Source organism: Chionomys nivalis, chromosome 20, assembly GCF_950005125.1.
Source record: "Chionomys nivalis chromosome 20, mChiNiv1.1, whole genome shotgun sequence".
Taxonomy (NCBI): domain Eukaryota; kingdom Metazoa; phylum Chordata; class Mammalia; order Rodentia; family Cricetidae; genus Chionomys; species Chionomys nivalis.
The window spans coordinates 55,105,098-55,132,302 of NC_080105.1; the positions used below are offsets into that span (position 1 = coordinate 55,105,098).

The window sequence follows — 27,205 nt, forward strand, 5'->3', positions numbered from 1 at the left end:
TCAACATACCAAATCTCATAGTTGACTTGCCAATTCCAAGCTAACACACAGCTTGATAGGGGGCTCAGGGGTTAAGCCCACTGGCTCCTCTTCCAAAGCACCCAGTTCAGTTCCCAGTACCCACATGGTGGCTCAAAACTATCTGTAATTCTAGTTTCAAAGGGTCTGATGTCCTCTCTTCTGGGAATCCCTGGGCACCTGGCAGGCACATGGTGCACAGATGTACATACAGGCAAAACACCGATACACATAATAAAAATTAAAATAAGATAAAAAAAAGATCAGCTAATACACCTCAGAAGAAATGAGGCCTCACACTGCAGAACAGAGGGGACCCTACTGCCTTCCTTCACCAACATCCTCACTTCCTCTCCCTCTAACCCAACCCCAGGAAATTGGCTATGCTCTTTCTGTACATTTTATTTCAATTTTTAAATTCTATGTAAGTGAGACCACACAGCAATTTTCTGTTTCTGGGTTACTGCCTTAGTGCAACATCCTCCCTGCTCACCTCCACTGTGGCAAATGGCAAATCTTTACTTTCTTAGGACATATAATTCCCCCGGTTTCTTTATCTACTTGGCCACTGAGAGACACAAGTTGTTTCTGTGTTGTGTGAGTGTCTTTCCAGCAGTGACCTCACCTCCCTTGACAAGAGCCCACAAGAACTGCTAGTCCTGCAGCAGCAGTCATTTTCAGTTTCCCAGGGAGCAAGCTGGCCTTGCTATCATGCACGAAGGACTGGCGTGCATGCTCAGTAGCAGTGTGTCCCACTCCTCGAACAAGACCTTTACAGTTTCTTTTCAACTCTGTCTTGAAGTTTAGGTATTTTGCTTGCATATATGTCTGTGCACTACATGCATGTAGTGCCTGAGAAGGTCAGAAGAGGGCATCCAAGCCCCTGGAACTGGACTTATAGATCGATGGGAGCTGTTGTGTGGGTGCTAGGAAGAAAACAAGGGACTTCCAGGGAGAGCAGTGTTCTCAACTGCTGAGCCATCTCTCCAGTCCACCCTTACATTTTCTAGTTACCCACTGGGTGTGGGCATCTCCAATGTTATGAACGGCACATACCTCCTGACCGTCTATGTCTCCTTCAAAACCCACAGTGAGCTATTTCACCCACTGTGATGAAAGCACTATTTGCTGACCTTGTAAGAACCACAGAATCCTGAGGAACCGCCTGCACAGTGGGCTGCTGGTGGCTGCAGAACATCTTTAACAGTTCTCTTCCTTCAAGGAGTCTCCAGAGAACACCATCCCCACACAGACAAATCTCCTATTCATCTACACCACCTCTCAGGCTTAGGAAAGTGGGCGCTGAGCCAATGCCTGCTTTAGTTTAGGTGATGTGACCACAGGACCCTCCATCATCAATCACACCACACTGCATCTCTTAGGCACAGAGAATAGGGGGCACTACCCCTCCAGGAGACCCCACAGGGTCTGGTCTGGCTTCTGGAGCAGCACGTCACCATCCCTTTCCTCACACAAGGCTTTCATCTTCAGATGTGTCACCGTGGTACTAAAAATGGAACGTGAAGTTAAAAACAAAGGGACAAGAGCATAAAACGTGAGGCTTCTCCTGATGTTAGGGGGTGAGCTATAAAAGGGGGCTCATTAAATCCTATGCCACTCCACCTGGACACATCTCTGTCTAACTGCCACACACAAGGCCAGGCAAAAATATCTGATCCTATGTTGGGGTGCAGTTCACCGTGCTAGCTAACACATGCCCAAGAACACGCAGAGCACATGAGGCTCTAGCACATACGCATTAAAATTTCTTCTCACCTTCAAGTCTCATTCTGAGGTCAAAGATACAACCCTGAAGCAGAAAGGAAATGCAGACACACTGTGGAGCAAAGTGAGCCCCATCAGCTAGAGAGCACAGGCCACATCTGGAGTACCCAGAGAAAGAGGCAGGAGGCCAGGCTGCTCACACTACAGTAGCCTACAGCACGCAAGGAGCTGGAGATGCCACTTCCTACTATGACGACCCTGGGTTTGAAAATCTTAGGACTTCTGGAAAGGGGATCACACTAGTGTACAAACAAGAGACAGAGCCCTGGGCAATGGTGACTGGTAAAAGGCGGTCACCAGCACTGCACCACTCTCAAGAGACTAGCAACAGCCAAGGGCCCAGTAACTGAAACCCCAGCAGAGACGGTGACTGTCATCCCAAAGATGTTCCCAGCACATACACAAGGATTGGGAAGGATCTCAAAGCTTAGCACATGTAGACACTTTCAATTAAGCACACATGGACAGGTTGATGGCTCTCTGGGGAGCATATAACCCCTCAGTTACTAGGCAGAGAAAACTGTGCCTCTGGGAAAAACTGAGAGAAGCATCAGACACCTAAGGAAGTCCAATAGCTTCTGCCCCAACCCTGGGGCAGAGTGAGTGTTCAGGAAGGAGCTTCTGACAGGTCTTCAGGGCAGAATCCTGTGGGCAATTCAGAGTCACAGAGGTAAGGACAGCCGCAGGTAGCAGAGAAGTCTAAAAACACAGTACCACATGCTAACAAGGATGTGAGCAGCTGGAGCCCACCTGGCACTGGCAGGAAGGAAGTGCAAAGATGCAGCAGATGGTGGCCCCAGGGCCCAACAGCTCCAAAGTCACTCTCCAGGAGCAGTGAGCCCACAGAGTGACATGTCACAGGCAGCCAGGACAGCTGTGTCAGAAAGCCTGAGGCGTCACATTCACTGCCCAAACTGAGTTTGGAAATGCAAACTGTTATGGGTTTGATGTATGTTTCTGGGGCAATGGGGGCTGAGTCTCAAAGACTGCCAAAGTCAGGTCCATGCATCTGTCCGCTGAGGCCCAATTACCCACTTCTTTCTGGCACACCAGTCTAGAAGCCTCTGTAGAGACTCACACTTGTAAGTCAGACAGTCTCTATGCTGGTGGGCCACATCTACCCAAGTGAAGGGTTATAGGCAAGCCAGATGCTCCCTGTATAAAGATCTCCCTAGGGCCACACCTGTTAGGCAGCCTTTGGACCTGCCGCCCCACAACCAAGACCTCTCTCTGTGCACACATGAAGATTTCCACCACTGCTCCTCTGGAGGACATTGACAGGCACGACGGGACTGAAATAGGCCCCCTGCAGCATCAGAAAAGGGTTGGGGTGATATGACTCTCGCAGGGCTAGGAGGCCACAGTATGAATGCATGGGTTTAGGAGGAGGACCCAGCAGATTAGTCACCCAGGCTCACCAGCACCAAGCAATAACAAAGCAGAAATCCCATCTCACCAGGGAGAGACCCTTCTCTGAGACAGGCTACACCACTGTCAGTCAAGTCACCATTCACAGAACTCTTCAGGGACTTCCCTGGTCAATTGGAATGTACCTGGCTTCCCTGGTAAACTGGAACGTACCTGGCCTTAGGGTCCTGAGGAGACTGTGAACCAACCTAACCACAGAACAGATAAGAGAACACGTGGCAGGATGTGGAGCAAGTCTGGCATCCATACGCCCCAGCTTCTTGTCACCTCCTGGCCAATTCCTGCTTGTTTTCAAGATCTGACTCAAGAGATGCCTCCAGTGTAGAATGCTATGATGATTCTGGCTACAAGTGAGGGCTGGGTCCTGCTCTCTGTCTGCATGCACAAGCACTGCTGGCTGTTTCCAAGACCAGGGCATGGTGCAGTGGAAGAACGCCATGGGCCCTAGCTCTAAAATGCACAAATGCACACGCATGCGCACATGCACACAAACACACACAAACACACACACACAGAGTTAGTTCCAATGTAGTGACAATAAATGATTCAATAGGCTTTTTACATCAACAACTAAGAAAACTCCACGAGCAGTTTGGAGGCAGCAGCACAACACTCCATCACCAGTGTCCCTCGGCTGGAAAGCAAAGGCAAAGGGACTCACTAATGAAGACAGTTGTCTCAGCCTTCACCTGGGTGGAAATCTACTGCCGCTCCATCCACAAAGGAGCACAAGGTTCTGCATGTGCTAAAGGGTGGCGTCTGGACAGCACAGGGCCAAGAAATCACACGTACTAGAAGGACCTGGGCCCCTGAGGCTCACAGCACTCCTCTGGGTATGTCCACCCAGGACACCTGTCAGGAACGAGGCTTGCATATCCCACAGACAGGCAGTTCTACCTGGACAGATTCTCTAGAATGCTCACCCATTGGGGAGTGAAGAAGGTCTAGAGAAGGGAGACACTGTTGTGCATTTTCCAGACATCAGAACTCCAGAACAGCATCCATGTACAGCATCTGTCACACAAGTTCAAGCCACTGCTTGTGAATGACAGGACCCCTAAGAACTGAGCACCAACGCACAGGTGCCAGTCAATCAGTGAGCAGCAGCAACCTGCCCCGAAGCTCGTGCAGGTGCAGAACTTGTTTGTCACAGGTGACAACAAAAGCCAGGGGTACAAGGAAACAGAAGTGAACAGCCTGACCATGATATGCACAGCATCTTAAAACATGTACCACATACCTATCTTACATCCTAACCCTCCCTACAGGTTAACTTTAGCTCAAGGTCAGACCTGTGTGCATCTAACCACACACGTGTGAAAAGCATGACTTGGCAGACCACAGCAGAGTTCAAAGCAAACACCAGAGGAGGGAGCATCATTTCAGGAAAAAGAGGTCGCTCACCTCCAGTTACTTCACCTCTATCACTTGGATAGGAAATATTATGCCTGAAACTCCCACCAAAACCCTACTGTCCTGTTAGTGATACTGAAGTTCCTTTCTTATACACAAAGAATGTGCCAACCACAAAGACAGACAGCACCCACATCTGCACCAGAGACTGTCCTGTCCCTACTTAACATCTGCAGCGACTGCCCCATCCCTACTAAACATCTGCAGAGATTGCCTGTCCCTACTAAACATCTGCACCAGAGACTGTCCTGTCCCTACTTAACATCTGCAGAGATTGCCTGTCCCTACTAAACATCTGCACCAGAGACTGCCCGTCCCTATTAAACCAACAAGGAACCAGTCTCAGTAGACACACAGGCCCTGTACAACCCTCATAACTGATGGTCTAGTGTGTCCCACATAAGGAGCAGGGACCACACAAGTACCAAAGATGGGAGGTGGTGTTGAAGACCGAGGTCAAATATCACTTCTATGCCCACACTCAAGTTTGGGAAAGTCACAACAGTGGCTCAGAACCTGGCCCCTGGGGGCTTGAGACAGATAATCCCTGAGCTCCAATACATATAGGATGGAAACCACCAGAAACAAATAACATGACTGCACAAACACAGAGAAGGCCAAATAAGGGCCAGATCACAGTTCTTAAAACCTTAAAGCCTCTTTTGCAGGAGTCACTTTCCTGAATTTCACTATTAAGAAGAAAATAGCTACTTTTACATTTGCAAAGAGAAATCAGAAATAAGGAACTCCTAACAAAACACAGAACGCTGACAGGCCACGATTCATCTACCACACAGGCTGTACGTCCATAAGGCCCTCGCCTGACCCAAAGGAAATGTTCTGGGGGACAACAGGACCTTTCCACAAGTTTGGTCTTTAGCAGAGCCATAGCATAAGGCCACAGTGCTTTGCAGAAACAGCTTGGTGCTAAGGGGATGGGGTGCCACAGGGACTGGACAAAGCAGCAACACCACACACACACCACAACCCGGGGGGTGAGCAGATACTGGAGGCTGTTTGCTGTTACAGACACCAAGGCTAAAACACACTGTGGGGTGTTGAGAAGGTAGGGTCAGCCTTTCATCTAGCACCCACAACTCCTACCGCACCAGGCACCCTGTAGGAATGACTAACACACAGCACAAGCCTGAGAAGACACGCACTCCACATGGGAGCCCTGGACTCATGGGTGAGGCACCATCTCTGGGCACAGAACACACACGCCGAGTCCCCTCTTCACACTTTCCTGCGTTTCCTGACATCTCAAAGCGCTGAAGTGGGCCCTGCAGTCAGCAAGGCGTTGACATACCACATAATCATCAGCAGACTTACATTTCCAGAACAGGCTCCCTTACCTTTCCCAGGACTAAGATTCTGGTCTATAAAGACCTTTAGTTCTCCGTTGGCTTCAATTAGACTGGCCTGCAGAGAGTAACAACAACAACAGTAAATACAACATCTCAAGAGCCACACAGCCAAAGTCTTTAAACACACCAGACCTAAATTAAACATACAAGCAGAGCAGTCACTGCTGTGCAGAATGGCATGGTGGCAGTGGAGGGAGCCCCAGTGCTACAATGCTTCCAGTGGCCACCATAGCTGGAAGAGTATGACCTGCAAATCCAGTCATAAAAGCCAGGACTCTGATGGCAGAGGGAAATGGTCACCAGGTGATACGTGAGAGACAACAGCATCTGATAGTCAGCTGGAACACCAGGAAGGAATCTTACCAGACTCTCATTTTCATCCTCCTCCAGGAAACTGGAAAACTTTATTCCCGCCTTCACCAAACAAAAGGTCAAGCCTGGAAGGGACACCATGGCTAGGCTCCTCCCAGGGGTAAGCCTCATTTACAACAAAGTCAACTGTCCGTGGCCACTGGCCTGAGGCAGAGGACAGGAGGCAGCAATGGAGCCCACTGAATGTCCATCCAAACACTCTTCCACAGAAGAAAAAGTGGTAACAGAAGTGAGAGAGAGGACAGTGGCCAAGAGAAGCTCAGCAGGATCCCGGTCTCCTATGTAACAGAAGGGAGCTGCCGTAAGCCCCTGGGGACAGTGACAGGGCCACACGCAGGCCAGGACACGGAGCTACCCAACTAAGATGAAAAGAAAGCTGGATGAATAAAATCACGTGGTAACACAGGAGCACAGACAGGTGCACCAGGATATTAAGAATGAATAAGGCAGGATTCAAATAAGGCCAGGGAGGTAAGAGCAACAGACTTAAGCCAGGTTAGTGAAGCTAAAGGACTAAAATCCAGGTATTTAAAGTCCAAGTTTAAAGCTAGGAATTAAGACAACACCAGGTAAATCTAAGGCACTGAAATCAGGTGACTAAAGCGGAGGTACAGTGAACAACTCAATGCAAGAACTTAACAGGAGGCGAGTCGGTGCCTACATGAGCCCTGTGGATATGCAGGCCGGGTGAAACAGCTAGCAATCTAAAGCTAATAGGCCTCGGCTGGAGTGTTAGGTTAAGAGTGGAGGAGCTGCTTCCAGGCTTGCTCAAGGTACAGGCTCTAAATCCAGCACCACCAAAATGAATAAGCAAACAGTTAAAAACTACTTTAGGTAGGAGGGCCAAATTGGGAGGACCAAGTTGGGAAGGCCAGTGGAAGGCCAAGAAATTAGAAACAGCAGGTAGCTAAGGTTCCCCTAAGCCAATAGGCAAAGGGAAGGCTAGTAGGTTAAAACCCACTGATGAGCCTGAAGAAGTTACAGCAGGATGGGTGAGACCTGAGGGCTAGAATGTCAGGAGAATGAAGCTTTATCTATAAATCCACAAGAGCCAGGAAAGAAATACCCGGAGGACAGGCTAAGCTAGTTAAAGTCAATGAATTAAACCAGAGAAAAGTCCAAGTGGCTGAGGCCACAGAGGGTCAAGTGTGGGAGGCCAGAAGTAAGGCAAGGTAGGTAAACCAAGATGTTACGTCTGAGTGAGGAAGGTCAACTGTCAGCACAGCACAGCAGGAAACCCCAGGGAAATCATGGGACACCGAATGCCAAAGCTGAATGCATTAGACAGGTTAAACAGAGGTAGGTCATGCTGACAACACCAGGTGGGCCAGGTCAGGAGGCCAATGAAGCAAAGGTCAAGTCCCAGGGCCAGTGAGTAAGGGATACGGAATACCAGGATCAGGCCAGGTAGGTACAGCCTGGAGATTTGGAACAGGTCTAGTGATCCCGAGTCCCAGTTTTAGCAATTATAGCTCAGAGCAATGTTCCTTTCCCAGACTCCCTCAGCTCCATGGGCTTAGGAAGGGGTAGGGTTCCTGGTAGAGCCACAACACACCACTGCTCCTGTCTCTTCCCCAAAGGATCACCACCAGCTGGGTCTGATCAAGTAGGACAGACTCTTCCTCATGCTAGACAAGCAGGCACACGACATTATCTCCTTTTGCCATTCTCCGGCACTGACTGACTATATTGGCCAATTCCCCAGACAAGCCTTGTGGAGTTCTACAGGAGAGACGCTCTTCAAAGTCAGCATGCTACTTCTTGGCAAGTGTCCTCCCCAACTACCCATTGACCACCAAAGCAGCGTAAGGCAGAGCACACTGGGATAGCAGCATTTGCTGTTTCTGGCAGAAAAGACTATGGATTACGGTGACACAGACAGAATCACCTCTTTCCTTGCCCTTTAAAGTGTCTGCTTCAATGGAACTCAAGTCTACCACAAAGAAAACAACCCATATAGCACTGTGCTATGCTTGTGTTTCTAAGTTCTGTTATGCTACCACTCACAGAAACCAGTTTGACATCCACCACAGTAGAGATCACCTCCCTGAGGAAAACGCAGTTGGCACAGGCAGGCTCTAGGAAGGTCCTCAGCCATGCTCCTCCTGCCTTGAGGGGAACCCACCATCCCAACTCCGGATGCTGCATCACTGCAGGCAGACACCCTAGAGACTTAGGTGGCCTGTTCAGCCTCCATCTGGCCCCAACAGGATCCCTATCTTCAACTCAGCCCTTGCCTCCTGCAGCGGAATCCAGAGAGCTCACTGGCCAGGAATGTCCAGCAGAACCCTCGAGGGTCAGATATGTAGTCAATGGGCAGACTTTCTCCACGAGTCTCAGTTTGGGGTCATCTAGCTCAAAAATAATCAGGAAGCAATGGACCAAGACACGGGAAAGAAAGAGACATGAAGCCACAGAGGACTGTCAAACTTAGTGTGCCACACACTACTCCAGCCATGCCCGCAAACCAGAGTGATTGTATTCCCCAAATCCCAAGTAAACCCCTTGCTGATGCCCTGGTGCTTTTGCCTCTTTGCTTGGAAACCTTCCATCAAACCTGGAGGGAAACCCAAGACTGCTGAGTCCCTGACCACCCACCCTGGTGTCTGGCTGGACTCTGGATGCACACCTGTGATCCACATGGTCCCTGGACAGCTCCCAGAAGGGGGTCATCCTTCATGACAGTGTGTTCAGCAACATCCCCAATTCGTTCTCACTACATACCAGTCATACATCCCAGTATGACAAACAAAATTATCTCTAGATTGCAAAATTGCCCTCAGCTGAGAACCACTGGTTTTCAGGTACAATTTCACGACAATGCTTCTGACAGATCTATCTTCCAGAGCCAGCAGTAAATACACAGCTTTCTCCTCAGCCCCTGTTCAAGTAGGGTCTGAGATCAGCAGAAGACTCTTGGGCCAGCTGAGGCCCACCACAACTTGCTCCAGTGCATCATGGACAGAGGCAACTCTTTCACAACATGTGGGTGTCAACATCACAAAGAGAACATAAGCTCCCCTTTCCATAGAGGACACGAGAAAACAAAACCACTAGGGGTTCTCCTCACAGAGCCCTGAAACCAGCAACACAGTCTCCACCTAGCTGACAGTGGAGGTCAGCAGCCTTCTTACAGAGACCTGACCGTGCCAGAGAGCATGCTACCCTCCGTCAGTATCTCAGACCACAGTATGCGGGAAAAGACACCCCACACCCCACCCCGCAGAAGGGTCACTACAATCTAATGTCTGTTGCCCACATTCACATGTTGAATGCAGCCTTCACATAGAGGTAGGACATTCAGGAAACCGTGAGGACAGGGGATAGAGCCCTTGTGAAGATCAGGGCGCCCACAAGAGGAACTCACAGAGCTGCCTGCTCTTTCACCATGTAGGTACACAGCAAGAAGAAACCAGAAGACTTTTACTCCCCTGAAGCCTCCCTTTTTTCATTGTCCTTAATAAATCTACCTTCAATCTACTTAAGAGGGAAATAAAGGGGGGGGGGCATAAGCCATTGCTGAGCAAATCTGTCTTTGATCTTGGACTGCAGCCACCCAAACTGTAAGAAGTAGATTTCATTATATCTTCATTACAGCAGCTGGGAAGGAGACAGCCACCTCCCATCTATCTGTCAAGCCTGACTGAACTGCTCTGTCGCACAGGCAGCTGAAATGCTGGTACAGCCAGCATGCTCTTTGTCCTGGGAACTGAAAAGCTGGCGTCTGTGGTAGGCAGGGGAAATTCTGTCACAGAGGTAGGAGAGCCTCCAGACAGCTTCAGATCTGTACAGCGTTCAACCCAAGACAGAAGTTCCTAGTTATGCCACTCACTGCACAAGCCTGACCCACAGACACAGGAGGACCACAAATGTATGGTCACTGTCACCTTAAGCCGCCCAGCTCTGAGGATGCTTGTAGCACAGCACCAGGTGACTAACAGTAGCCAAGTGGCCACTGAGCATATTCTGAAAGGATCTGAGTAAGCCCAGCATTATAGAGAGAGAATGCCATACTCTACAGCTCCAGTTCTCTATGCCAGAAATGCAAAGCTATGCTCACACTCACATCTACCCTGTCTGGAGGGGATTACAAAGGTGGGACCAGATGGGCTGACCAATGGTAAGGACAACAAGAACACACAGAAAGCACAAAACATCCTTCACCTTCCCTGGACTAGAGAAGGGCTGATGCATTTTCAACCCATCCTGTGGACTGACACTCTCCACACAGAGCCACCACAGCAGGAGGGGCTGCTCTGTGAGCCACACCCCTCTCTGTTTGTCCTTCCTGGCTCTGGGGAAGGGCAGCATAGAAAAGGCCTGCTGCAGCTCCCCTCCCTCCTCCCAAATTAGGACCACAGCAGAGCACTGAGTAGAGAGGCCAAAGGCTACTGGGGCTGAATGTGGCAAAGAAGAGCAATGTGCCCATGAGCTTTGATACTGATCTGATCACAGTATTTTCAAGGTCACATCAGGTACATCCAAGGCTATAAAGTCCCAGGTAGCCAGTGGCAATCATGACAGCAGCATATCTAAGGATGGTAACTGACCTGAGTAGCCACATGACTCACAAGGTCCCCAGAAATACCCCCACCCCTCTGCCCACTTTCCATTACATTAGACATAGAAGTAAGTGCACTGGACTTTGCACTCCTGCAACACTTTTATGCTGGAGAGCCCAGCCAACTCCCAGGGAGACATTAACTATTCTCCAAAAAAAAAAAAAAAAAAAAAATAGAAAAGAAAAATATCTGCTGATACTAGCTGGTCTCTTCTAGTCTGCCCTAGGCAGGATTGTACTGTAAGAAACAGCAGCAGATGACAATGACCACAATGATCACAACAACGACCACCCCCATCCCTCTCCCCCATCCAGAGAACATGATAACATGATGGATAGTCAACTCACCAACAGGAAACAGCAGAATCCTACAGGCCACTCTGTTCATTTAGCAACTCTTGCTGGTGCTTGCCAATGGCCAACTTTCACGAACATGACAGCACCAGTCTCAATGACAGTCCAGAGTGGTCACCAACACCATCCTTTTCTAAGAGCACCAGTGACTGCAATCATAGCCCTGCAGTTATGCTAACAGATGCACCAAAAGCAGACTTTTAAGTAGGACGAATGAAGCTGGACGAGGTACAGAGGCGCTCCTGCTCACTCCCAGCTGCATCCCAGAGCTCATTTGAGGGGGTTCTCTCCCCAGACATAATCCAGGGCCTTCCCAGTTTACAGCTTATCTATTTTTCTATTGCCCATCTCTCTTGTCTGCAAGACACCTGCCTGATGGATGTGGGCACTGCCTGGCAGCCTGAGCACTGACCTCTGGCCAAAAACACTGTTGACTATGAGGCTGGGATGCACAAGACAAGTATCCTACCATGAAGGCCAGGCAGGGAGGACCTGCAGGAACCCTTTGCTGAGGCTCTCCTGTTCAAGCCTCCCACTTTCCTGTGTTCTATTTTCATCCTAAGTACATAGAGACATGAGGTCATGAATACATGCCCTCATCAAAACCACTAGGAAAAGTATTATCTCAGCAGTTTCCTGTTTCACCAGCCCTTCTAAGACAACCATGAAAGCATAACAATCTCCTTAGGAAACACATGAAGGCAGGCAGAGACCTCTGCCATCTTTGAGGAATACAGATGATAAATGAATAAAGTAACATGCAGATGTTAAAAACCACATCGTGTCAGAAATACATTCTCCTCAGCAGCTCAAAGTGTGTGGGTAGCCTAAGCAGTCAAGAAGTCAGCTCTGAGGACACCTGGGAAGGAGGCCCCTAGGCAGCCTGTCAGGGAACCTACAGCAGCAAACTGGATTCTCCTGGGAAATCTACTCATTTGTCTGGCAGCTGCGGTTACTTTCCTTCACATGTCAGGACAGACACTAGTCCCTTCCACACAGGCACCAGGCTGGGTACCCCACAGCTCTGAGAGGCCTGTATGTGTGCATGACCTGATGTGTGGGCACACCTCTCGAGTGATGCCTCTGTAAACCCCCACAGGTAAGGAAGGGCTGAAGTCATTACACACCCTGCGGAAGGTGGGCCACTGACCTCACCAGACACAAAATACATGTAAACTTCAGAGCTTGCTGGAGAGCTGAGCCCTAGCAAAGTTGGGCCTGCTGGCTACATGTTAATCTCCACTCATGGTGTCAAAACAGCCACCACCTCTCAGCATTCTCCTGAGAGCCAACATGCCTATTGTGGTCAGTCAGCTTCTCCAAATGTATATAAAGCTGCACCTAGACTCCAGCAACTGGGAACACGACACTGCTGGTCATCATTCCTCTCAGGTAATGTCCCATAATACCGTCTATGCACTACTAACCTGGAGAATGTTCCCTCCAACAGTACTGAACAGTTTAATTCCTGAAACCATACTCCAGTATTCTCCTGACTCCCGCGTGCTGCACAACAGGCCAAGCTGGCTGGAACTATGCAGCCCCGAGGCACCTAAGAGCCCGGCACAGCCCCTACCTGGGAAGTCAACCTCCTGGGGAGCCACTGTCACTTCTGGAAGCCATCTGTGCCTGCAGCATGGGCTGTCCTGGCCTAGGGGAGCCCTGAGCTCTGTCTGTGCTGTTCTTTACTCTGAGAAGTTGCCTGATTCAATGTCTTAGAAGAAACTAAGCCCTCCCTCCAGTCTGAGGGACAGAACCCCTGCAAGAACGAGGCCACCCCACACCAGCCACACTCCCTCTTCAGCACAAACCAACTGAGCCAAGAGGTGCTGTGTGATGCAGACTCTTGGTTACCACAGGGACAGTCTTATGAGCCACCTAGGTCTTCATTAGGGTGTGCCAGAGCGGCAACCACAGCCAGTATGAAACCAAAGGCTACCATATCTGGAGCAGATCCCATGTTCATCTAACAAAACATCACAAACATACCCCAAGTGGAGAATACCAAGTGGAACAGGGCCGAGCAGGGCCAATCTGTAATAGCAGAATGGGGACAATGCAGCTGTAAAAGATCATCGAATCAGCAAGCTGGGATCAACAGGGAGGAAGCCAACCTGGAAGACCCAAGGCCTCCAAGTCACTGTCCTGAGTGAGGACTCCCCAGACTAGACCTGAAAGCTACATGAAAAAGCCAAGACTCAAAGCTTTGCTACCAGGTCTGTGACCACCTGCTAGGAAAACACTGCCCCTACAAAATTGCCTAACAAAATCTGGGGGGGTGGGGAACAATATTTGAAAATGTTAGAAAACTGATGAAATAAAAATTTCTCATGAAAATAGGCATGTATAAAAGAGTACACCTTTAATACCAGCACTCAGGAGGCAGAGGCAGGCTGATGTCTATGAATTTGAGGCCAGTCTGGTCTACAGAGTGAGTTCCAGGACATTCAAGGCTACAAAGAGGCAAGCTAATGCTTGCCCAACTAGTGCAAAAGCCCCAAGTTCAATCCCCAGCACCACAAAAAGAATCATTAAAAAATATAGAAGCCAGGCACAGTGGAATACACCTAAAATCCTCACTATTCCACAAGTGGAAGGATGACCTGAGGCCAGGAGTTCGAGGCTGGCCTTGGCAACATGGAAGAGATGATCTCAAAAGAGAAATGGAGAAAAAGAGCTCTGATCCAGGACCATGCCAGACAATAACCACTCCGACTCCCTCATCTGAAAAGACATGTTAAGTAGGCATATTAGAGGCCAACCTGAAGGGCTCCAGCAAAAGATGCGTGCAGTCACATCTCAGACACCAGGAAACATAAACTGAAATCAGTGTTATCAGCACACACCCAACAATGTGGAAATGCCTGCCAAGAAGCTAGACAACATGCATTATCCTTACAAATACGGCAGGAGGGCAGGTGCAAGGGCTCACGAGTGGCCAACTTGACATGGCCCACACAACACCAATCAATATACAGCAGCCTGTGTGTGACGTGAAAGCTGTACACAGGACTATGGATAGCTCATCAGCAGAGTGTTTATCTACTGTGTATGGGGGGTCATTTATATTATAGCCACAGGACACAAGAAGAAACAACTAAATGATGACATGAGCAGGTGGTCAAACAACTTTCACAAGTCTGGGAGATGGTTCAGGGGGTAAAACTTTGCCATGCAAGCCTGATGACTTGAGTCTGAATTCCCAGCCCATCTAAAAAGCCAGGAATGGGAGTAAATACACACATAAAATGCTAGCTGTGAGAGACAGAGACAGGGACCCTACGAGCTTGATGGCCAGCCAAGTCTATAGCCAGGCAGTAAACTCCAGGTTAAGTGAAAGACTATCTCAAGAAATGAGGCGGTAAGCCAGGCATGGGAACACATGGCTTTAACCACAGAGCTCATGAGGCAGAGATAGGTGCTCTTCCCGAGTTCAGGGCTAGGCTAGACTACATAGTAAATTCCAAGGCTAGATAGTGAGTTACTATCTGAAAAAATAAATAAAAATAAGGTACCACTGGCCTCTACACAGGTGTGGCACAGATACATACACATGCACGCATACATTCAGACTGTAGGAAAGCCTTTTAAGATTCAGAGCTGCTGCCAGGTGGCCGCAGCAGCGCACACCTTTTTAATCCTGGCACTCGGGAGGCAGAGGAAAGTGGATCTGAGTTCGAGGCCAGTCTGATCTACAAAACAAGTTCCAGGACATCCAGGTTTCACAGAGAAAACCTGTCTCGAAAAAAAAGATTCATAGCTGCCTTTTACAGCACATTTTACTCACTTAAGGTATTTTTAAGTTACAGAATACTAGAAAAAAAAAGACAAAATATTTCTCTTCCGGTCGCAGGCGCTTCGGTAGCCGCCGATTACAGTCCAGCCATGGCCAAGTCCAAGAACCACACCACACACAATCAGTCCCGGAAATGGCACAGAAACGGCACAAGAAACCCCGGTCACAAAGATACGAATCTCTCAAGGGGATTGACCCCAAGTTCCTGAGGAACATGCGCTTTGCCAAGAAGCACAACAAGAAAGGCCTGAAGAAGATGCAGGCAAATAATGCAAAGGCCATGAGCGCACGTGCGGAGGCCATCAAGGCCCTGGTGAAGCCCCAGGTGGTGAAGCCCAAGGCGCCAAAGGGCCCCACCCACAAACTCACCCGCCTGGTTTTAATTGCTCACCCCAAGCTTGGGAAGCGGATTAGAAGCTACATGGCCAGGGGTCGTAGGCTCCAAAAAACAAAGCCCAAGGTTCAAGCCAAGGCAGAGGCCTCAGCTGCAGCTCAGGCTCCCAAAGGTGCTCAGGCCCCTGTGAAGGCCCCATAAAAAAGGTCTCAGTCTGCCAATGTGAAGACAGATGGACTGGTGTGAACACCTACACAGTATTTGCAGATGTTCAGGACCTTATGCTGTTTTTACAAATAAACTTGAGGCAAGTTCTGTTAAAAAAAAAAAAAGACAAAATACCTTTACAAACAACATAATCAGAAAGAACAAAAGGAAAAAGCCATTTCTAGCGCAATTTCTAAAGAGCAATCAGTCTGCACGCAAGGACTCTACAGCAAACCAAAGCAGCCCTGAAGGTCAGAAGCTTAAAAACAAAGAGCAGCTCGACTCAAACAGAGAGAGCCAGCACTGAAAAAAGGCAGATAGATAGCTGACAGGAAAATGCAAACAAGCTGTCCTCACCATCACTGAAGAAACTCTGTAGACCCCTCAATAATGAAATGACACAGCCTCTGGCCATCCCCCCGCCCCCACCTTTGATCATTAACCTGGAGGTAATTCCAAGAATCCACAGGAAGCCAAGCCCCTTTCTACAAGAACATCCATCAAAGACTTGCTTAAATCAAGGCACCCTACAGCAGACAAATGTTCATGTCACCTCCTTGGCAGATGACCATGGCCATCTTAATAGCAAGCACTTATTCACATTCTGGGATCAGGAGCTGGGTCAGGTGTGCAGACGCTGCCTTGTGGTCGGGCCTCACTAGGGGACCTATTCAGAAAGACCTGCCCATGCCTCATTACCTCATTCAATACCTTCCCGACTCTGCCTTTGGGAGAAGGTTGTACAGGAGTAGACCAGTGCCGGTGGAGTAACAAGAATGTCTCCAAAGCACAGGCATCTAGAGAAAATGATCTAGATACAGGCCCATTAAAATGTCAAATTCCGGAAACCATGGGGAGTCCTGAGCTGACACGTGATAATAATGAATGGCTGCTAATTGCCTTGGCTTATATTAGCCAGGTTCTGTTTGGGGCTTTGTAGGGGAAGGGGTGGGAAAATGGAACCCAGGTAGTCTCCACCAAGTCATGCCTGGCCATACCTGAACCATGCATGCCTTGGGTGTTTTAAAAAGTTATCCCAAAACATATAGCTTACTTGATGGCTATTCTAAGACAGGACAACAGAGATATCGGCCACCAGCACAATCTCTCAACTTCTGTGTGTCTATAAGCATTTTTAAAATGCTTAGAAAAAGCTATAAAGACAGCTCATTCAGTAGTGCTTGCACACAAGTATGAGGAACTGAGTTCAAGCCCCAGAAACCACAAAAAAGACAGGTACAAAATCTCAGCACTGAGTTTACACTAACCCATAAACTCAAGACCAGTGAGTCCCTCAGAAGACAAGGTGGACGCCATCTGACAAACACCCAAGGCTGACCTCTATACCCATACGTACAAATGCTCATAAGGACACAAACACACATAGGTACACGCACGCACACATGTACTCAGGCACAAGCATGTACGCATGTTATTAGGGCCAGTAGTGATAGTACACCCTAGTAACCTCAGAATCAGGGAATGAGGGAGGCTGGGACATGTGAATCCTGAGCTAAAGGCCTACATAACAAGAACCTATCTCAAAAAAAAAAAAAAAAAAAAAAATCCATAGAAGAGTATCAACCACATGTTTTTATGTGCTGTTATGAAAAAGCCTAGGGCAAAATGCTGAATAAACAGTCAGGAACAAAGTGTGCATGCACTGAAAAGAAACCACACACCACACAGGCATATCTGGACACACCTCTGGGGGTTGCCACATACGTGCCCGTGAAAGGGCTGGAGAGCACTTGCTGTTCTTGCAGGGGACCTATATTTGGTTCCTAGCACCCACAAGGTGAATCACAACTATCTGTAACTCTAGTTACAAGGCAACCAATGACCTCTTCTGGTCTACACAGGAACTAGGCATGCACATGGTGCACATACATATATGCAAGCAAAACACTCATACACATAACATTTTAAAATCTTTGTAAAAAGCATTTTAAGCCGGGCGGTAGTGGCGCACGCCTTTAATCCCAGCACTTGGGAGGCAGAGGTAGGCGGATCTCTGTGAGTTCGAGACCAGCCTGGTCTACAAGAGCTAGTTCCAGGACAGGCTCCAAAACCACAGAGAAACCCTGTCTCGAAAAACCAAAAAAAAAAAAGCATTTTAAAAAAAACCACAGCTGGCATTGATACCATAGCAACCTCAGCAATGACTCTGGACGCCCCACCACTGCCTTTCCGATTCAGCAAAGACTCTGGATGCCCCACCACTGCCTTTCCGGTTCAACAATGACTCTGGACGCCCCACCACTGCCTTTCCAATTCAGCAATGACTCTGGATGCCCCACCACTGCCTTTCCAATTCCTTCAAGCACTTGAACCCTGCATAACCGGATGAAACAATTAAGCTATTTCTTTTCCTAAGAAAGGGCAGGAATCCCAGCAGATCAACATCTGGTGAGGTGTGGGTACAAGGAAGAAGCTAAACTGTCCACTGATGATCATAGGATCCCTAGAAACAGAAGTTCACCTCCTATAGAGCAGGCAGAAATATCCAGAGAGGGTGGGGGATAGGTTTAGAGAGATCAAGTAAACACATCCTGTGAGTAGGAAGAACTGGACAGATCAAATCATGGTCCATACAGAGAGGGCTCTGAGGAAATGTCCAGGGAATGTCTCACCTCACATGGGAAGCAAGAATCCATGTCCTCAGGGAAGAATCTAAAACCTTTAAATGAAGTTTAACAGATGGCTGGGAGATAAACTCAAAAAGTATTTATGAAGATTCAAACTTTCCAGAGTCTGGAGAAAGGAGAGAACGGGCTGGCATATCAAGAGTTGCCAGAGCGGGAGACCCACATTCTGAAGGTTAAGATGCAGAGGATGGCAGGATCAGAGACAGGAGTTATGTAGGAGAGCCCTTGAACACAGTCAGAGGGTTTGAGCTAAATTCACTCTTGACTAGCACGGGTGAGGTCCTAGATTCAATTCCTCTAGTTCTACCTAAAGAAAAAGAGAGTAGGGGGTGGTGGAATCAGCCATGCACCATCCCTCACAAGCATGCCTCTGCCAAGTTCTCCTCCCATGCTCAGACCCGAAGCCAGACCAGCAGACCATGGTTGCCTTGCCTGACAGGACATGGCCCCTCTGCAGAGTTCACATCTTCTTCCTCCCACAGGCCACCAAGCCCAATAAGCCCAATGTCCAGAATCACCTTCAGTTCTGCCACCCGTGTATAGCTGGGTTCAGGGCTCCCTCCCAGCCTCAGCCCTTCCTAACAAGATTACGTACATTATGGGTGCTGTTACTATAGATTTGGTCTTCCTAGAGGCAGGCAGGCCACAGAATCTGCTGCAGCCTCAAATCCTAATTCTTCCAGAAGATATCAAATGATTCTTCATTACACAACAGACCCAAATACACAACTACCTGGGAGAGCTGCCAGGTAGCTAACTGTCCAGGTTTGTTATGTCCCACTTCCTGGTGTCACAGGGCAGCTTTGGAAAGGGAGAATGAAGTACTACCAACAGTGGATGGCTGGGACACACAAAGTAATCACCACAGGAACAGTTAGGGCAGGTGGGGTTCCACTGAGCAGGAAGTGGCTGCCCCACAGCACAGAACTTCATTTTCTTGCTCAACTACAACAGCTGCCTTGCTCCCTGCCACTTTTCTAAACCAGGCATGCACTGCATTCTGAGAGTAACACCCTAGAAACGCAGCACTCAAGAGTTTAGTCCTCCACCTGCAGGCTCTGTGCATGGAGGAATACACCGATACCACAAATGGAGGGTCAGCCAACCTATAAGCACAGTACTCAGGCCATCTCTGTCATGTTGAGGCAAATGTCTGTCTTCTAGGTCACGCTATTTCAAACAAGTGACCGAAGAAAGAATAAAGGGATTGCTGAGAGAGCTTCTAAACCAATACTCCTTGTCAATAACTGACTGGCCCAAAAGCATACCACACCAGAGGTAGGTGTGACTTTGAAGAAGACGTGAGGACCTAACTTACAGCACCTACATAGAAGTTGAGGCTGGACTTACACTTGTCACTCTTGCAGAGGACCCAGGTTCATTTCCCAGTATCCATGAGGCAACTCACAATTGGTTGTGACTCCTATTCTATGCACAGTAAAATATCTTAATCCAAATCCCAGGGCCCAAGAGCTTCCCAGAGTTACAGCATATTCCCAGCATGGTTTCAACACCCAACACCTTAAAAGGCAAAGCAGAGTCTACAAATAAGGCCTCCAAGGACACAGGAGTGATGCAGCAGCTAAAATGGTTTGATAGGTCACTACCCTACATCATAAGCAACCACTAGCGTGAAGCTAGGCCTCAGAGAACCATTTTGGTTTTACTTAAGATTTATTTTTTTGCTGGGTATTGTGTCCCACACCTTTAAACCTAGCACCTGTGAGGCAAAGGCAGGAGGATCTGAGTTCAAGGCCAGCCTGATCTACAGAGCAAGTTCCAGGACAGCCAGAGCTACACAGACAGACCCTGTCTCAAAAAAGAAAGAGAAAGATTTATTTATTTGTATGAGTTTTTTGCCTGCCTGTGTATGTGTACCACATGCAGGCCTAGTGCCCTTGGAGGTCAGAAGATGGGGTCAGACCCCTGAAACTGGAGTTGCAGATGGAGTTACCATGGAGATACCCTATGTGTACTAAGAATCAAACCCAGGTCCTCTGCAAGAGCAGCACGTAGCCTTAAGCACAAAGTTCCAGGCTCCAGCCTCAGAAAATCTTGATGGTCATGCCAAAGAACTATAGCCAGCACCATGAGAAATGCCTATAATTCCAGTACTCAGAAGGCTAAAACAGAAGGGTTGTGAGTTCAAAGCCAGATGAATGAATTCAAGGGCCGGAAGGACAACTTACTTAGACTATGCCTCAAATAAAATGAAAAAGTAGGCAGGCAATGTAGCTTAGCGACAGAATCCAACATAAGCAAATCACTAGAATTAACCTCCAGTACTATAAAAAAAAAAAAAGGAAAAAACAAAACAAAAACCCAACTCCCTACAAATCATCGACATTTGTATTAAAATTCAAAGTATGGGGACAGTGAGATGGCTCAGAGGGTAAAGGTACCTGTCACCAAGCTAGTGGCCTGAGTTCAATACCTAGGACCCAAATGGTTGGACAAATAACTACTTCCTGGAAGCTGCCCTCTAATCTCTGACATGGTGTATGCATTTGTACATACACACATGCGTGAATACACAAGTACACACACATACCCACATGTACACGTCATTTTTTAAAATGTTTTAAATCCAAAGTATGTTCTTCTTAAGTTTATAAACAGATAAAAAAAAGGGAGATCAAGAAAAAGAATGAGGGAAATATTAATTTCTATATCCTTCTTATATTTAAATCAAGAGTCCCTCTATATACCCCTAGTTGACCTAGAACTCGATATGGAGAACAGGCTGGCCTTGAACTCACAGAGATCTGCCTGGCTATGTTTTCCAGGTGCTAGAATTAAAGATATATGCCATCATGCCCGGCTCATTCCTGAAAATTTTTTTAACAAGATACAATGCATTATTTATATTCTATCAGGCTGAGCAAGTTTTACAGCTTGTGGCTGTTGCTGAAGTCTATGCTGGAGAGGCAAGTTAAAATGAGTGCTTTCCAACAGCCTGGTACCACCACAGTGGTCACCTGGAATGGTCTTTCTAGAACTTGACAACTCAGAAATACTACACGTGTACAGTGGTGCACACACATCACAATCACCCTTCAATGATTTATCCTCAGGGTCATAATGGATTTGTAACCATTTAATACTGATCCTGGAAGCCACAGAAGCCCCAGGAATGTACATGTTCAAGGCAAGAGGGCCAGGTGCCTTTCCGCCTCCAGATTCCAGCCTCCCCCTTCCCAGAATGCTAATGTCAATAGGCCCTCCTGAATGACCTCTGTACTCTGGGCTTGAGCAGCTAAAACCTGGCCCTATCCATCCCAACACATCAGCTCTTTTTGCTATGAAGAGCCTGGAACTCTTGAAATCTAGGAGTGCCATGTCTAAGTGTCTTTGTTCTCTATCCACAAAATCAGAACTGGATATTCTAGGGACAGTACATGCAGGAAACTGAAGCAAGTGGACCTGCTCTCCAAACAGCAGTTTCGGTCTGTGGATAAAGGCTGTAACAGCGACCACTGGACTGAACTACACTGTGGTTCATTTCCCATACTAACTCGCTTCTTCAGTAGCAACTGTCTCCAATTCTCCATGTCAAACAACCACTAAAAGACAGAAATGGTAGGTATGACAGTTGCATGAAAGCAAGGCTAGAACGATGAGATGTCCTGCAGGAGGGCTGCATGTGGAATACTGTGGAATGCTGTAGGAGTGCTCCTGCAGGCATCTGTTTTCAGGGAGGTCTCACTTGAGGACCCAGTCTGAATGTGAGTGGCACCATTCTATGGACTGGGGCCTCATACTAAATAAAAGGGATAGAAGGCAAGCAGCCGGCACCTGCATCATCTTTCTGCTTTCTGATCACGGACTTAGCACCCTCCAACACACCTTCACTACCACAACGGTCTCTTCAGACTGGAGGCCAAAGAAACCTTTGTTTAGGTTGCTTTTGTCACAATAATGAGAAAAGAAACAAATACAGAAAACTGGTACTGAGGAATGAACTACGGTAGGATAAGCCTGATCCAAGACTTGCAGCTCATGGTGTAAAGAACGCCTGGAATGTTATAAGCAAACTTACCAGGCCATTCTGGTGTGCATTCAAAATGGAAATGTGGACACTGAAGGCCAGGCTCACAAAGTGTCACAGGGGAACAAGGATTCCATTGGGAACTGGGGTAGAGGCCACTTGTGTTACATTCTGGCAAACAATCTGGCCATGCCCTTAAAACTGGAATGAGGGCAAATTTAAAAGTAATAGGCTAAGAAGCAGTCTGGTGAAAGAGATTTCAAGAAGGCATGGCATCCAGGCTGTGGCATGGTCGCTGCTACCTGCTCAGTCAGATGGGGAAAAGGAGCATGAAGATAAAGAACACAAACGAGTCTAAAGCTGCAGGTCAGGAAGATGCAAACAAAACATCTATAATCGAGGGAACAGCTCACACTTTGCATTAAGACAATAAAGGTCCAACTGGTAAAAATGCCAACTACAGATGGCAAGATGGCTCAGCAAGTAAAAGCAAATCTGGCAACCTGAGTTCAATCCCCAGAGTCCACATAAAGAGGCAAGGAGAGAATAATTCCACAAAGTTATCTATATCTTGGTATCTATATACAACATGGCATTTGTGCATACATGCAGAAACACATACATACTTGTCCACATAATAATAGTGCTTTTTCTTTAAGAAAATGAATTTATTTCAAAGAAAGAGCTTGAACTGAGAATGACATCAAATGGAAATAACCACTTAGGGAAGCATTTCCCCAAATTTAGCTGACAAGACACAGAAAGTCACTACAGCCATAGTGGAAGGGCCATCTATCTCAAACTGGCAGCAGAACCTGACACTGTCCTCAGGTTGATTTTTGCAGGCATGCAAAATATAAGAAGGGGCAGGGTTGAAATCCTTGCAAAGGGGCTGAGAGGCCACTGAGTGAAGCTGGAAAGGTAAACCCTGAGCTGCAATAGAGACCTCAAGATACAGGGTCTATCGGGGCAAAATCAAGGAACATCTGCCAAGGAAAGCAGCAAGCCCAAAATAGAGCAAGCCCAAGAAAGAGGCCTCAAGTGCTACCGGCAGTGGTACTAAAGGGGCAAGGCTACCCGAGGATTCCATCCCAGGTCCAAGTCAGCAGACATAGAGCTGCACGGTTTGGTGTCTGACCTACTGAATTCTGGTCCTGCACCGGTCCGGTCTCTGTTATAGGAGCAGGCAGAGGACACGTGGAGAGCAGAAGACAACTTACGGAAGTCAGTTCTCTCCTCCACCACATAGGTCCCAGGGATCAAACTCAAGTAGTCAGGTCTGGCAAGCAAGCCATCTCAACAGCTGGGACTTAAGAGTTTTGAACAGTGTTAGAAATGTTAAGATTTTAAAGGCTAGTGCCCAATGGACTACAAAAGCATCTTGCCTTAGGACATGAGCCTCTAAGGTCCAGGGATGGAACGTTAAGATTTAAAATGATGTGTCTGGTGTCAGGCTAACAAGGGATGTACTTCCGATAGTTAATCCTCATTGTCAATATGATCAAATTTATAATCAGCTAGGAAACCTCCTCTGGGCATGTCAATGAGGGTGAAATTTCCTTATGTCTGGCAAGTCCAAGAATGCAGTCTTCCCTGTAACACTGCACAACTCCCCAGGCAGCAAGCATTAGGCTGACCTTGGGAGAAGACATTCACAGTCTAAAACATACCCCTTCATACCAGGCCTCTCCAGCCCCTAGAGCAGGGTCATCACAGCTCATCCTATACACGTTCCACCAGGACACTCTGCAGCATCTCATGACAGCAATGCAGGCAGGCATCCCAGAGCACCTGCAGGCACTCACCGCCCCTTCCGCCACTGCTCCTTATTCTCCTGCACACTCCCACATCTTCCCAGATCAGCTTTCTTGTCCTTCATGGAAGAAATCCTTTGCCAGATCAACATAATCTTCTGCCATCCCATCCTGCTCCCTGGTAACTGTCAGCCCTGCCACATACCTTGTTGTTCCCAGGAAACCCAACTCACCTGCTCATCTGCCTGGGCATCTGCTGGGGCAGAAAACCCCTAAGCTATTTCTCGTCTTTTCTCTATCCTTTCCGAGTCTTTTCCATAATGACCCAGAGCTTGACTTCTGCTCCATGTCGGGTCTACAGGCTGTACTTTATAGCTAGATTTCATCCTGAGCATCAGAGTGCTTAGAAAACTTTAGTGGTGTCTCTTTTTTTTTCCTTTGGCACAGGCTACAAAGACCCTTTCTGAAATGCAAACATCACATTCTACGTAAAAACATGGTTGGCTACAGAAAAGGCCCAACCTTTGACTGTCCACAATCTCTGCTTCTAGCCTAAAAACAGGGAGGGCCACTTCCCCTCTGCCTGGGTACTGGTGGCCTGTGAACACGTAGTGGGACTCAGCTTCAGCACCATCCCAGCCACGCCAGTGGATAACCCCAAACCAGCTGGCCCATACTCTCAGTGTGATGGGAGATCCTGACCACCTGTCACCACCCCGTCCCCAGGGACACAGCACATGGAAAGGGGAGTGAATAACGCCAAACTAAGACGACAAGCCCCTGAGCACGCAGACTCACTGAAGTGAAAATGGTCCCCCAAATTTGACCATGCCAGTAGGCTGGCCTCACAAAGGCACGGGGGCCAGTGCCCCACTTACAAACCATTTACCACATCCAGTTACTTTGTGGGCATGTGCTCAGCAGCATGTCTCGTGTTAGGTAGGGCACACATATGGAGGGGAGTTGGGGCATGGGTGTAGGTAAACAACCGGACATGACAAGATCAAGCCAAAACCACACATGGTGATTTCAGGTGACCTATCCGTGGTCTCCGAGGGTGTGACATAACTCCCAAAAGAAGGCCCAGTGCTTGATGACATGGAGAGAGATGCTGTCGACCCGTGTGGGGAATTCGTTAAGCATAGCTGAGTCCTTAGGGCCTCCAGTCAGTGGCCAGGACTCAGGACCTGTACCTGGTCCCACACCACAGACACAGGGTCTCTACACCCGGGCACAACTCTAGCTGCGCGTCTGCCTGTGTTTCTGAGGCTACACAGCAAATAGACGGATCTAATATTCACAGAGCGGCGACTGCTGAGGAACACTGGAAAGGAGACCAACTGTGCTGGAAGACGCCAAAATGGTGTTGCAGAAATGTATGTGACCAACCATACCAAACGGACTATAGTTTGCAGTCTAAAAGCCTACATCTCCATACCTGCTCCAAAAAAATTACTCAAAATATCTAGTAGTTTCAAGGTAAATATAAAAGCTAAACCAACCAGCATTTCCGCCGTGTTTCATTAATCGCCAAATGTCATCTTTCTGACAAAAAATGTGCCCAAACAAGTTGATATTCAATCCATCAAAGCTCAGTTATTGTCCTACATACTACATTGAACAAGCATAGCCTAAGTTCCATGTTGACAGCTCTCCTGTGTGGAAACCCACTAACACACAACACCCCCCGACACACATTCATTTGATCTCAGAGGTGTATTCGATTTTTTTATTATTATTATTTAAACACTCTGGATAGATTAGGGGAAAATCAAGACTGCATCATCCAACCTTAAGTAATGTGTCAGGCTTCAGATGACAAAGAACCCGTGTGCAAAGGGGGAGGCACCTACCTACTGTTCCTCCATCCCTCACCTTCATCCCAGTTCCTGCATGTAAAAATGTAAAATGTCTGAGGATAAACCACTGCCATGCAAGTATGGCCACTCTGAAATAAAGAGAGAACCCTGCAACGAGCCATCGGCTAACATGTCTGCGGCACGAAGCGATCATACTTACATCTTTTGCCATGTTACCAGATCCAGGAAATCAAGGCTGTAACTGCGTACCCTCCACAGAAGAAACCGGACAGATCTGGTAAAAAGAAAGGAGATATCAATGAGTGAGAATGAAAAACGAAGTTTAACAGACCTCGCATTTCAAAGGAAACATCTCCCCACCAGCACGAGGCAGGCCTCCAGGCAGCAGGGGCCTTTCTTGCACAATCCCGACAGGAGAGCTAGCCAAGCAGGTCCCACACGGGGACTTTAAGTCACCTCTCCGAAAGGAAATGCTCCCTGCGGCCACCAGCAGCTCCCACTCGCAGCGGGGGGCCAGACTCCGACCCCTCGGCAGAGCGGGTCGCAGCCGTCAGGATCACCCCACCTGGGCGCGCGGGCCCCGTCTGACCACAGGCCCCACCGAGGCACAAGTCCCCCCACTCGGGCACACGACACCGTGCGGCTCCGCCCGGCCGGCCCGGAGCAGGCCCTCGGGCTGCCAAGACCCCAAGATGCCGCCGACCACTCTGACAGGTGGGCTCCCCCCGCCCGCCCGCCCCACCTGTCACTAGGCCCGGCCACCAGCCCCGCGCGCCGGCGCGGAGAAAGCCGGAGGGTGGCCGGGACCCCTGCCCGCCGCCCACGCCACGCCGCGTCGAGGCCGACTCTGGGCTGAGGCTGGGCGGCGGGCGGGATGCAGCCGGACGCGGGAACCGGGCTGGGGCGGGAACGGGGCCGCGCGCCCAGCCCGCGCCCTCCCGTTCGGCCGGCCGGCGCCCCCGCCACACCTGGCTGGCCGGCGGGGCGCGCGGGGCGGACGACGGGGGCGCGGGGGCGCCGGCCCGGAGGTCCGGCCCTGGCGGTCCCTGCCCTGAGCCAGCGGCGCCGGGACGCGGGCTCACCCTGGGCCGAGCGTCGGGCCGGCGTGACGTGCGCGCGGCGCGGTGACGTGGGCGGCGGCGGGCCCGCTCCGCGCAGCGCGCCTGCGCGCCTTTTCGCGCCTTCGGCGCCCTCCTCCTCCTCCTCTACCAGCCGCTCATCTCCCGCGCCTCTCGCCGGTGCTACCCGCCCTGGGAGATGGGAGGGGCCTGTGCGCGCGTGCGCGGGTGGCGGGACTCGGCTGGAGACCGCCCGCACTGAAAAGCGCTGCGCGCGCCTGCATGTGCGCATGGAGGCCACG

General features: G+C 49.0%; 1 protein-coding gene and 1 pseudogene across 10 annotated transcripts in view; one reads left to right on the forward strand and one right to left on the reverse strand.

Moving 5' to 3' along the window:
• Tfdp1 (transcription factor Dp-1) overlaps positions 1 to 26,990 on the reverse strand; it is a 44,366-nt gene extending 17,376 nt beyond the window's left edge. Inside the window, exons 1-3 of one of the 10 annotated variants that reach the window (XM_057752368.1) lie at positions 26,928 to 26,990; positions 26,045 to 26,119; positions 6,000 to 6,066 (exon numbers count right to left, since the gene is read on the reverse strand). In XM_057752368.1, coding sequence (XP_057608351.1) covers positions 6,000 to 6,066; positions 26,045 to 26,056 — 79 coding nt within the window. In that variant the 5' untranslated portion in view covers positions 26,057 to 26,119; positions 26,928 to 26,990. The other 9 variants (XM_057752369.1, XM_057752371.1, XM_057752372.1 and 6 more) reach the window with 9 other exon arrangements.
• LOC130862655 (60S ribosomal protein L29-like) lies at positions 15,169 to 15,740 on the forward strand (annotated as a pseudogene).
• Positions 26,991 to 27,205: the final 215 nt, after the last annotated feature.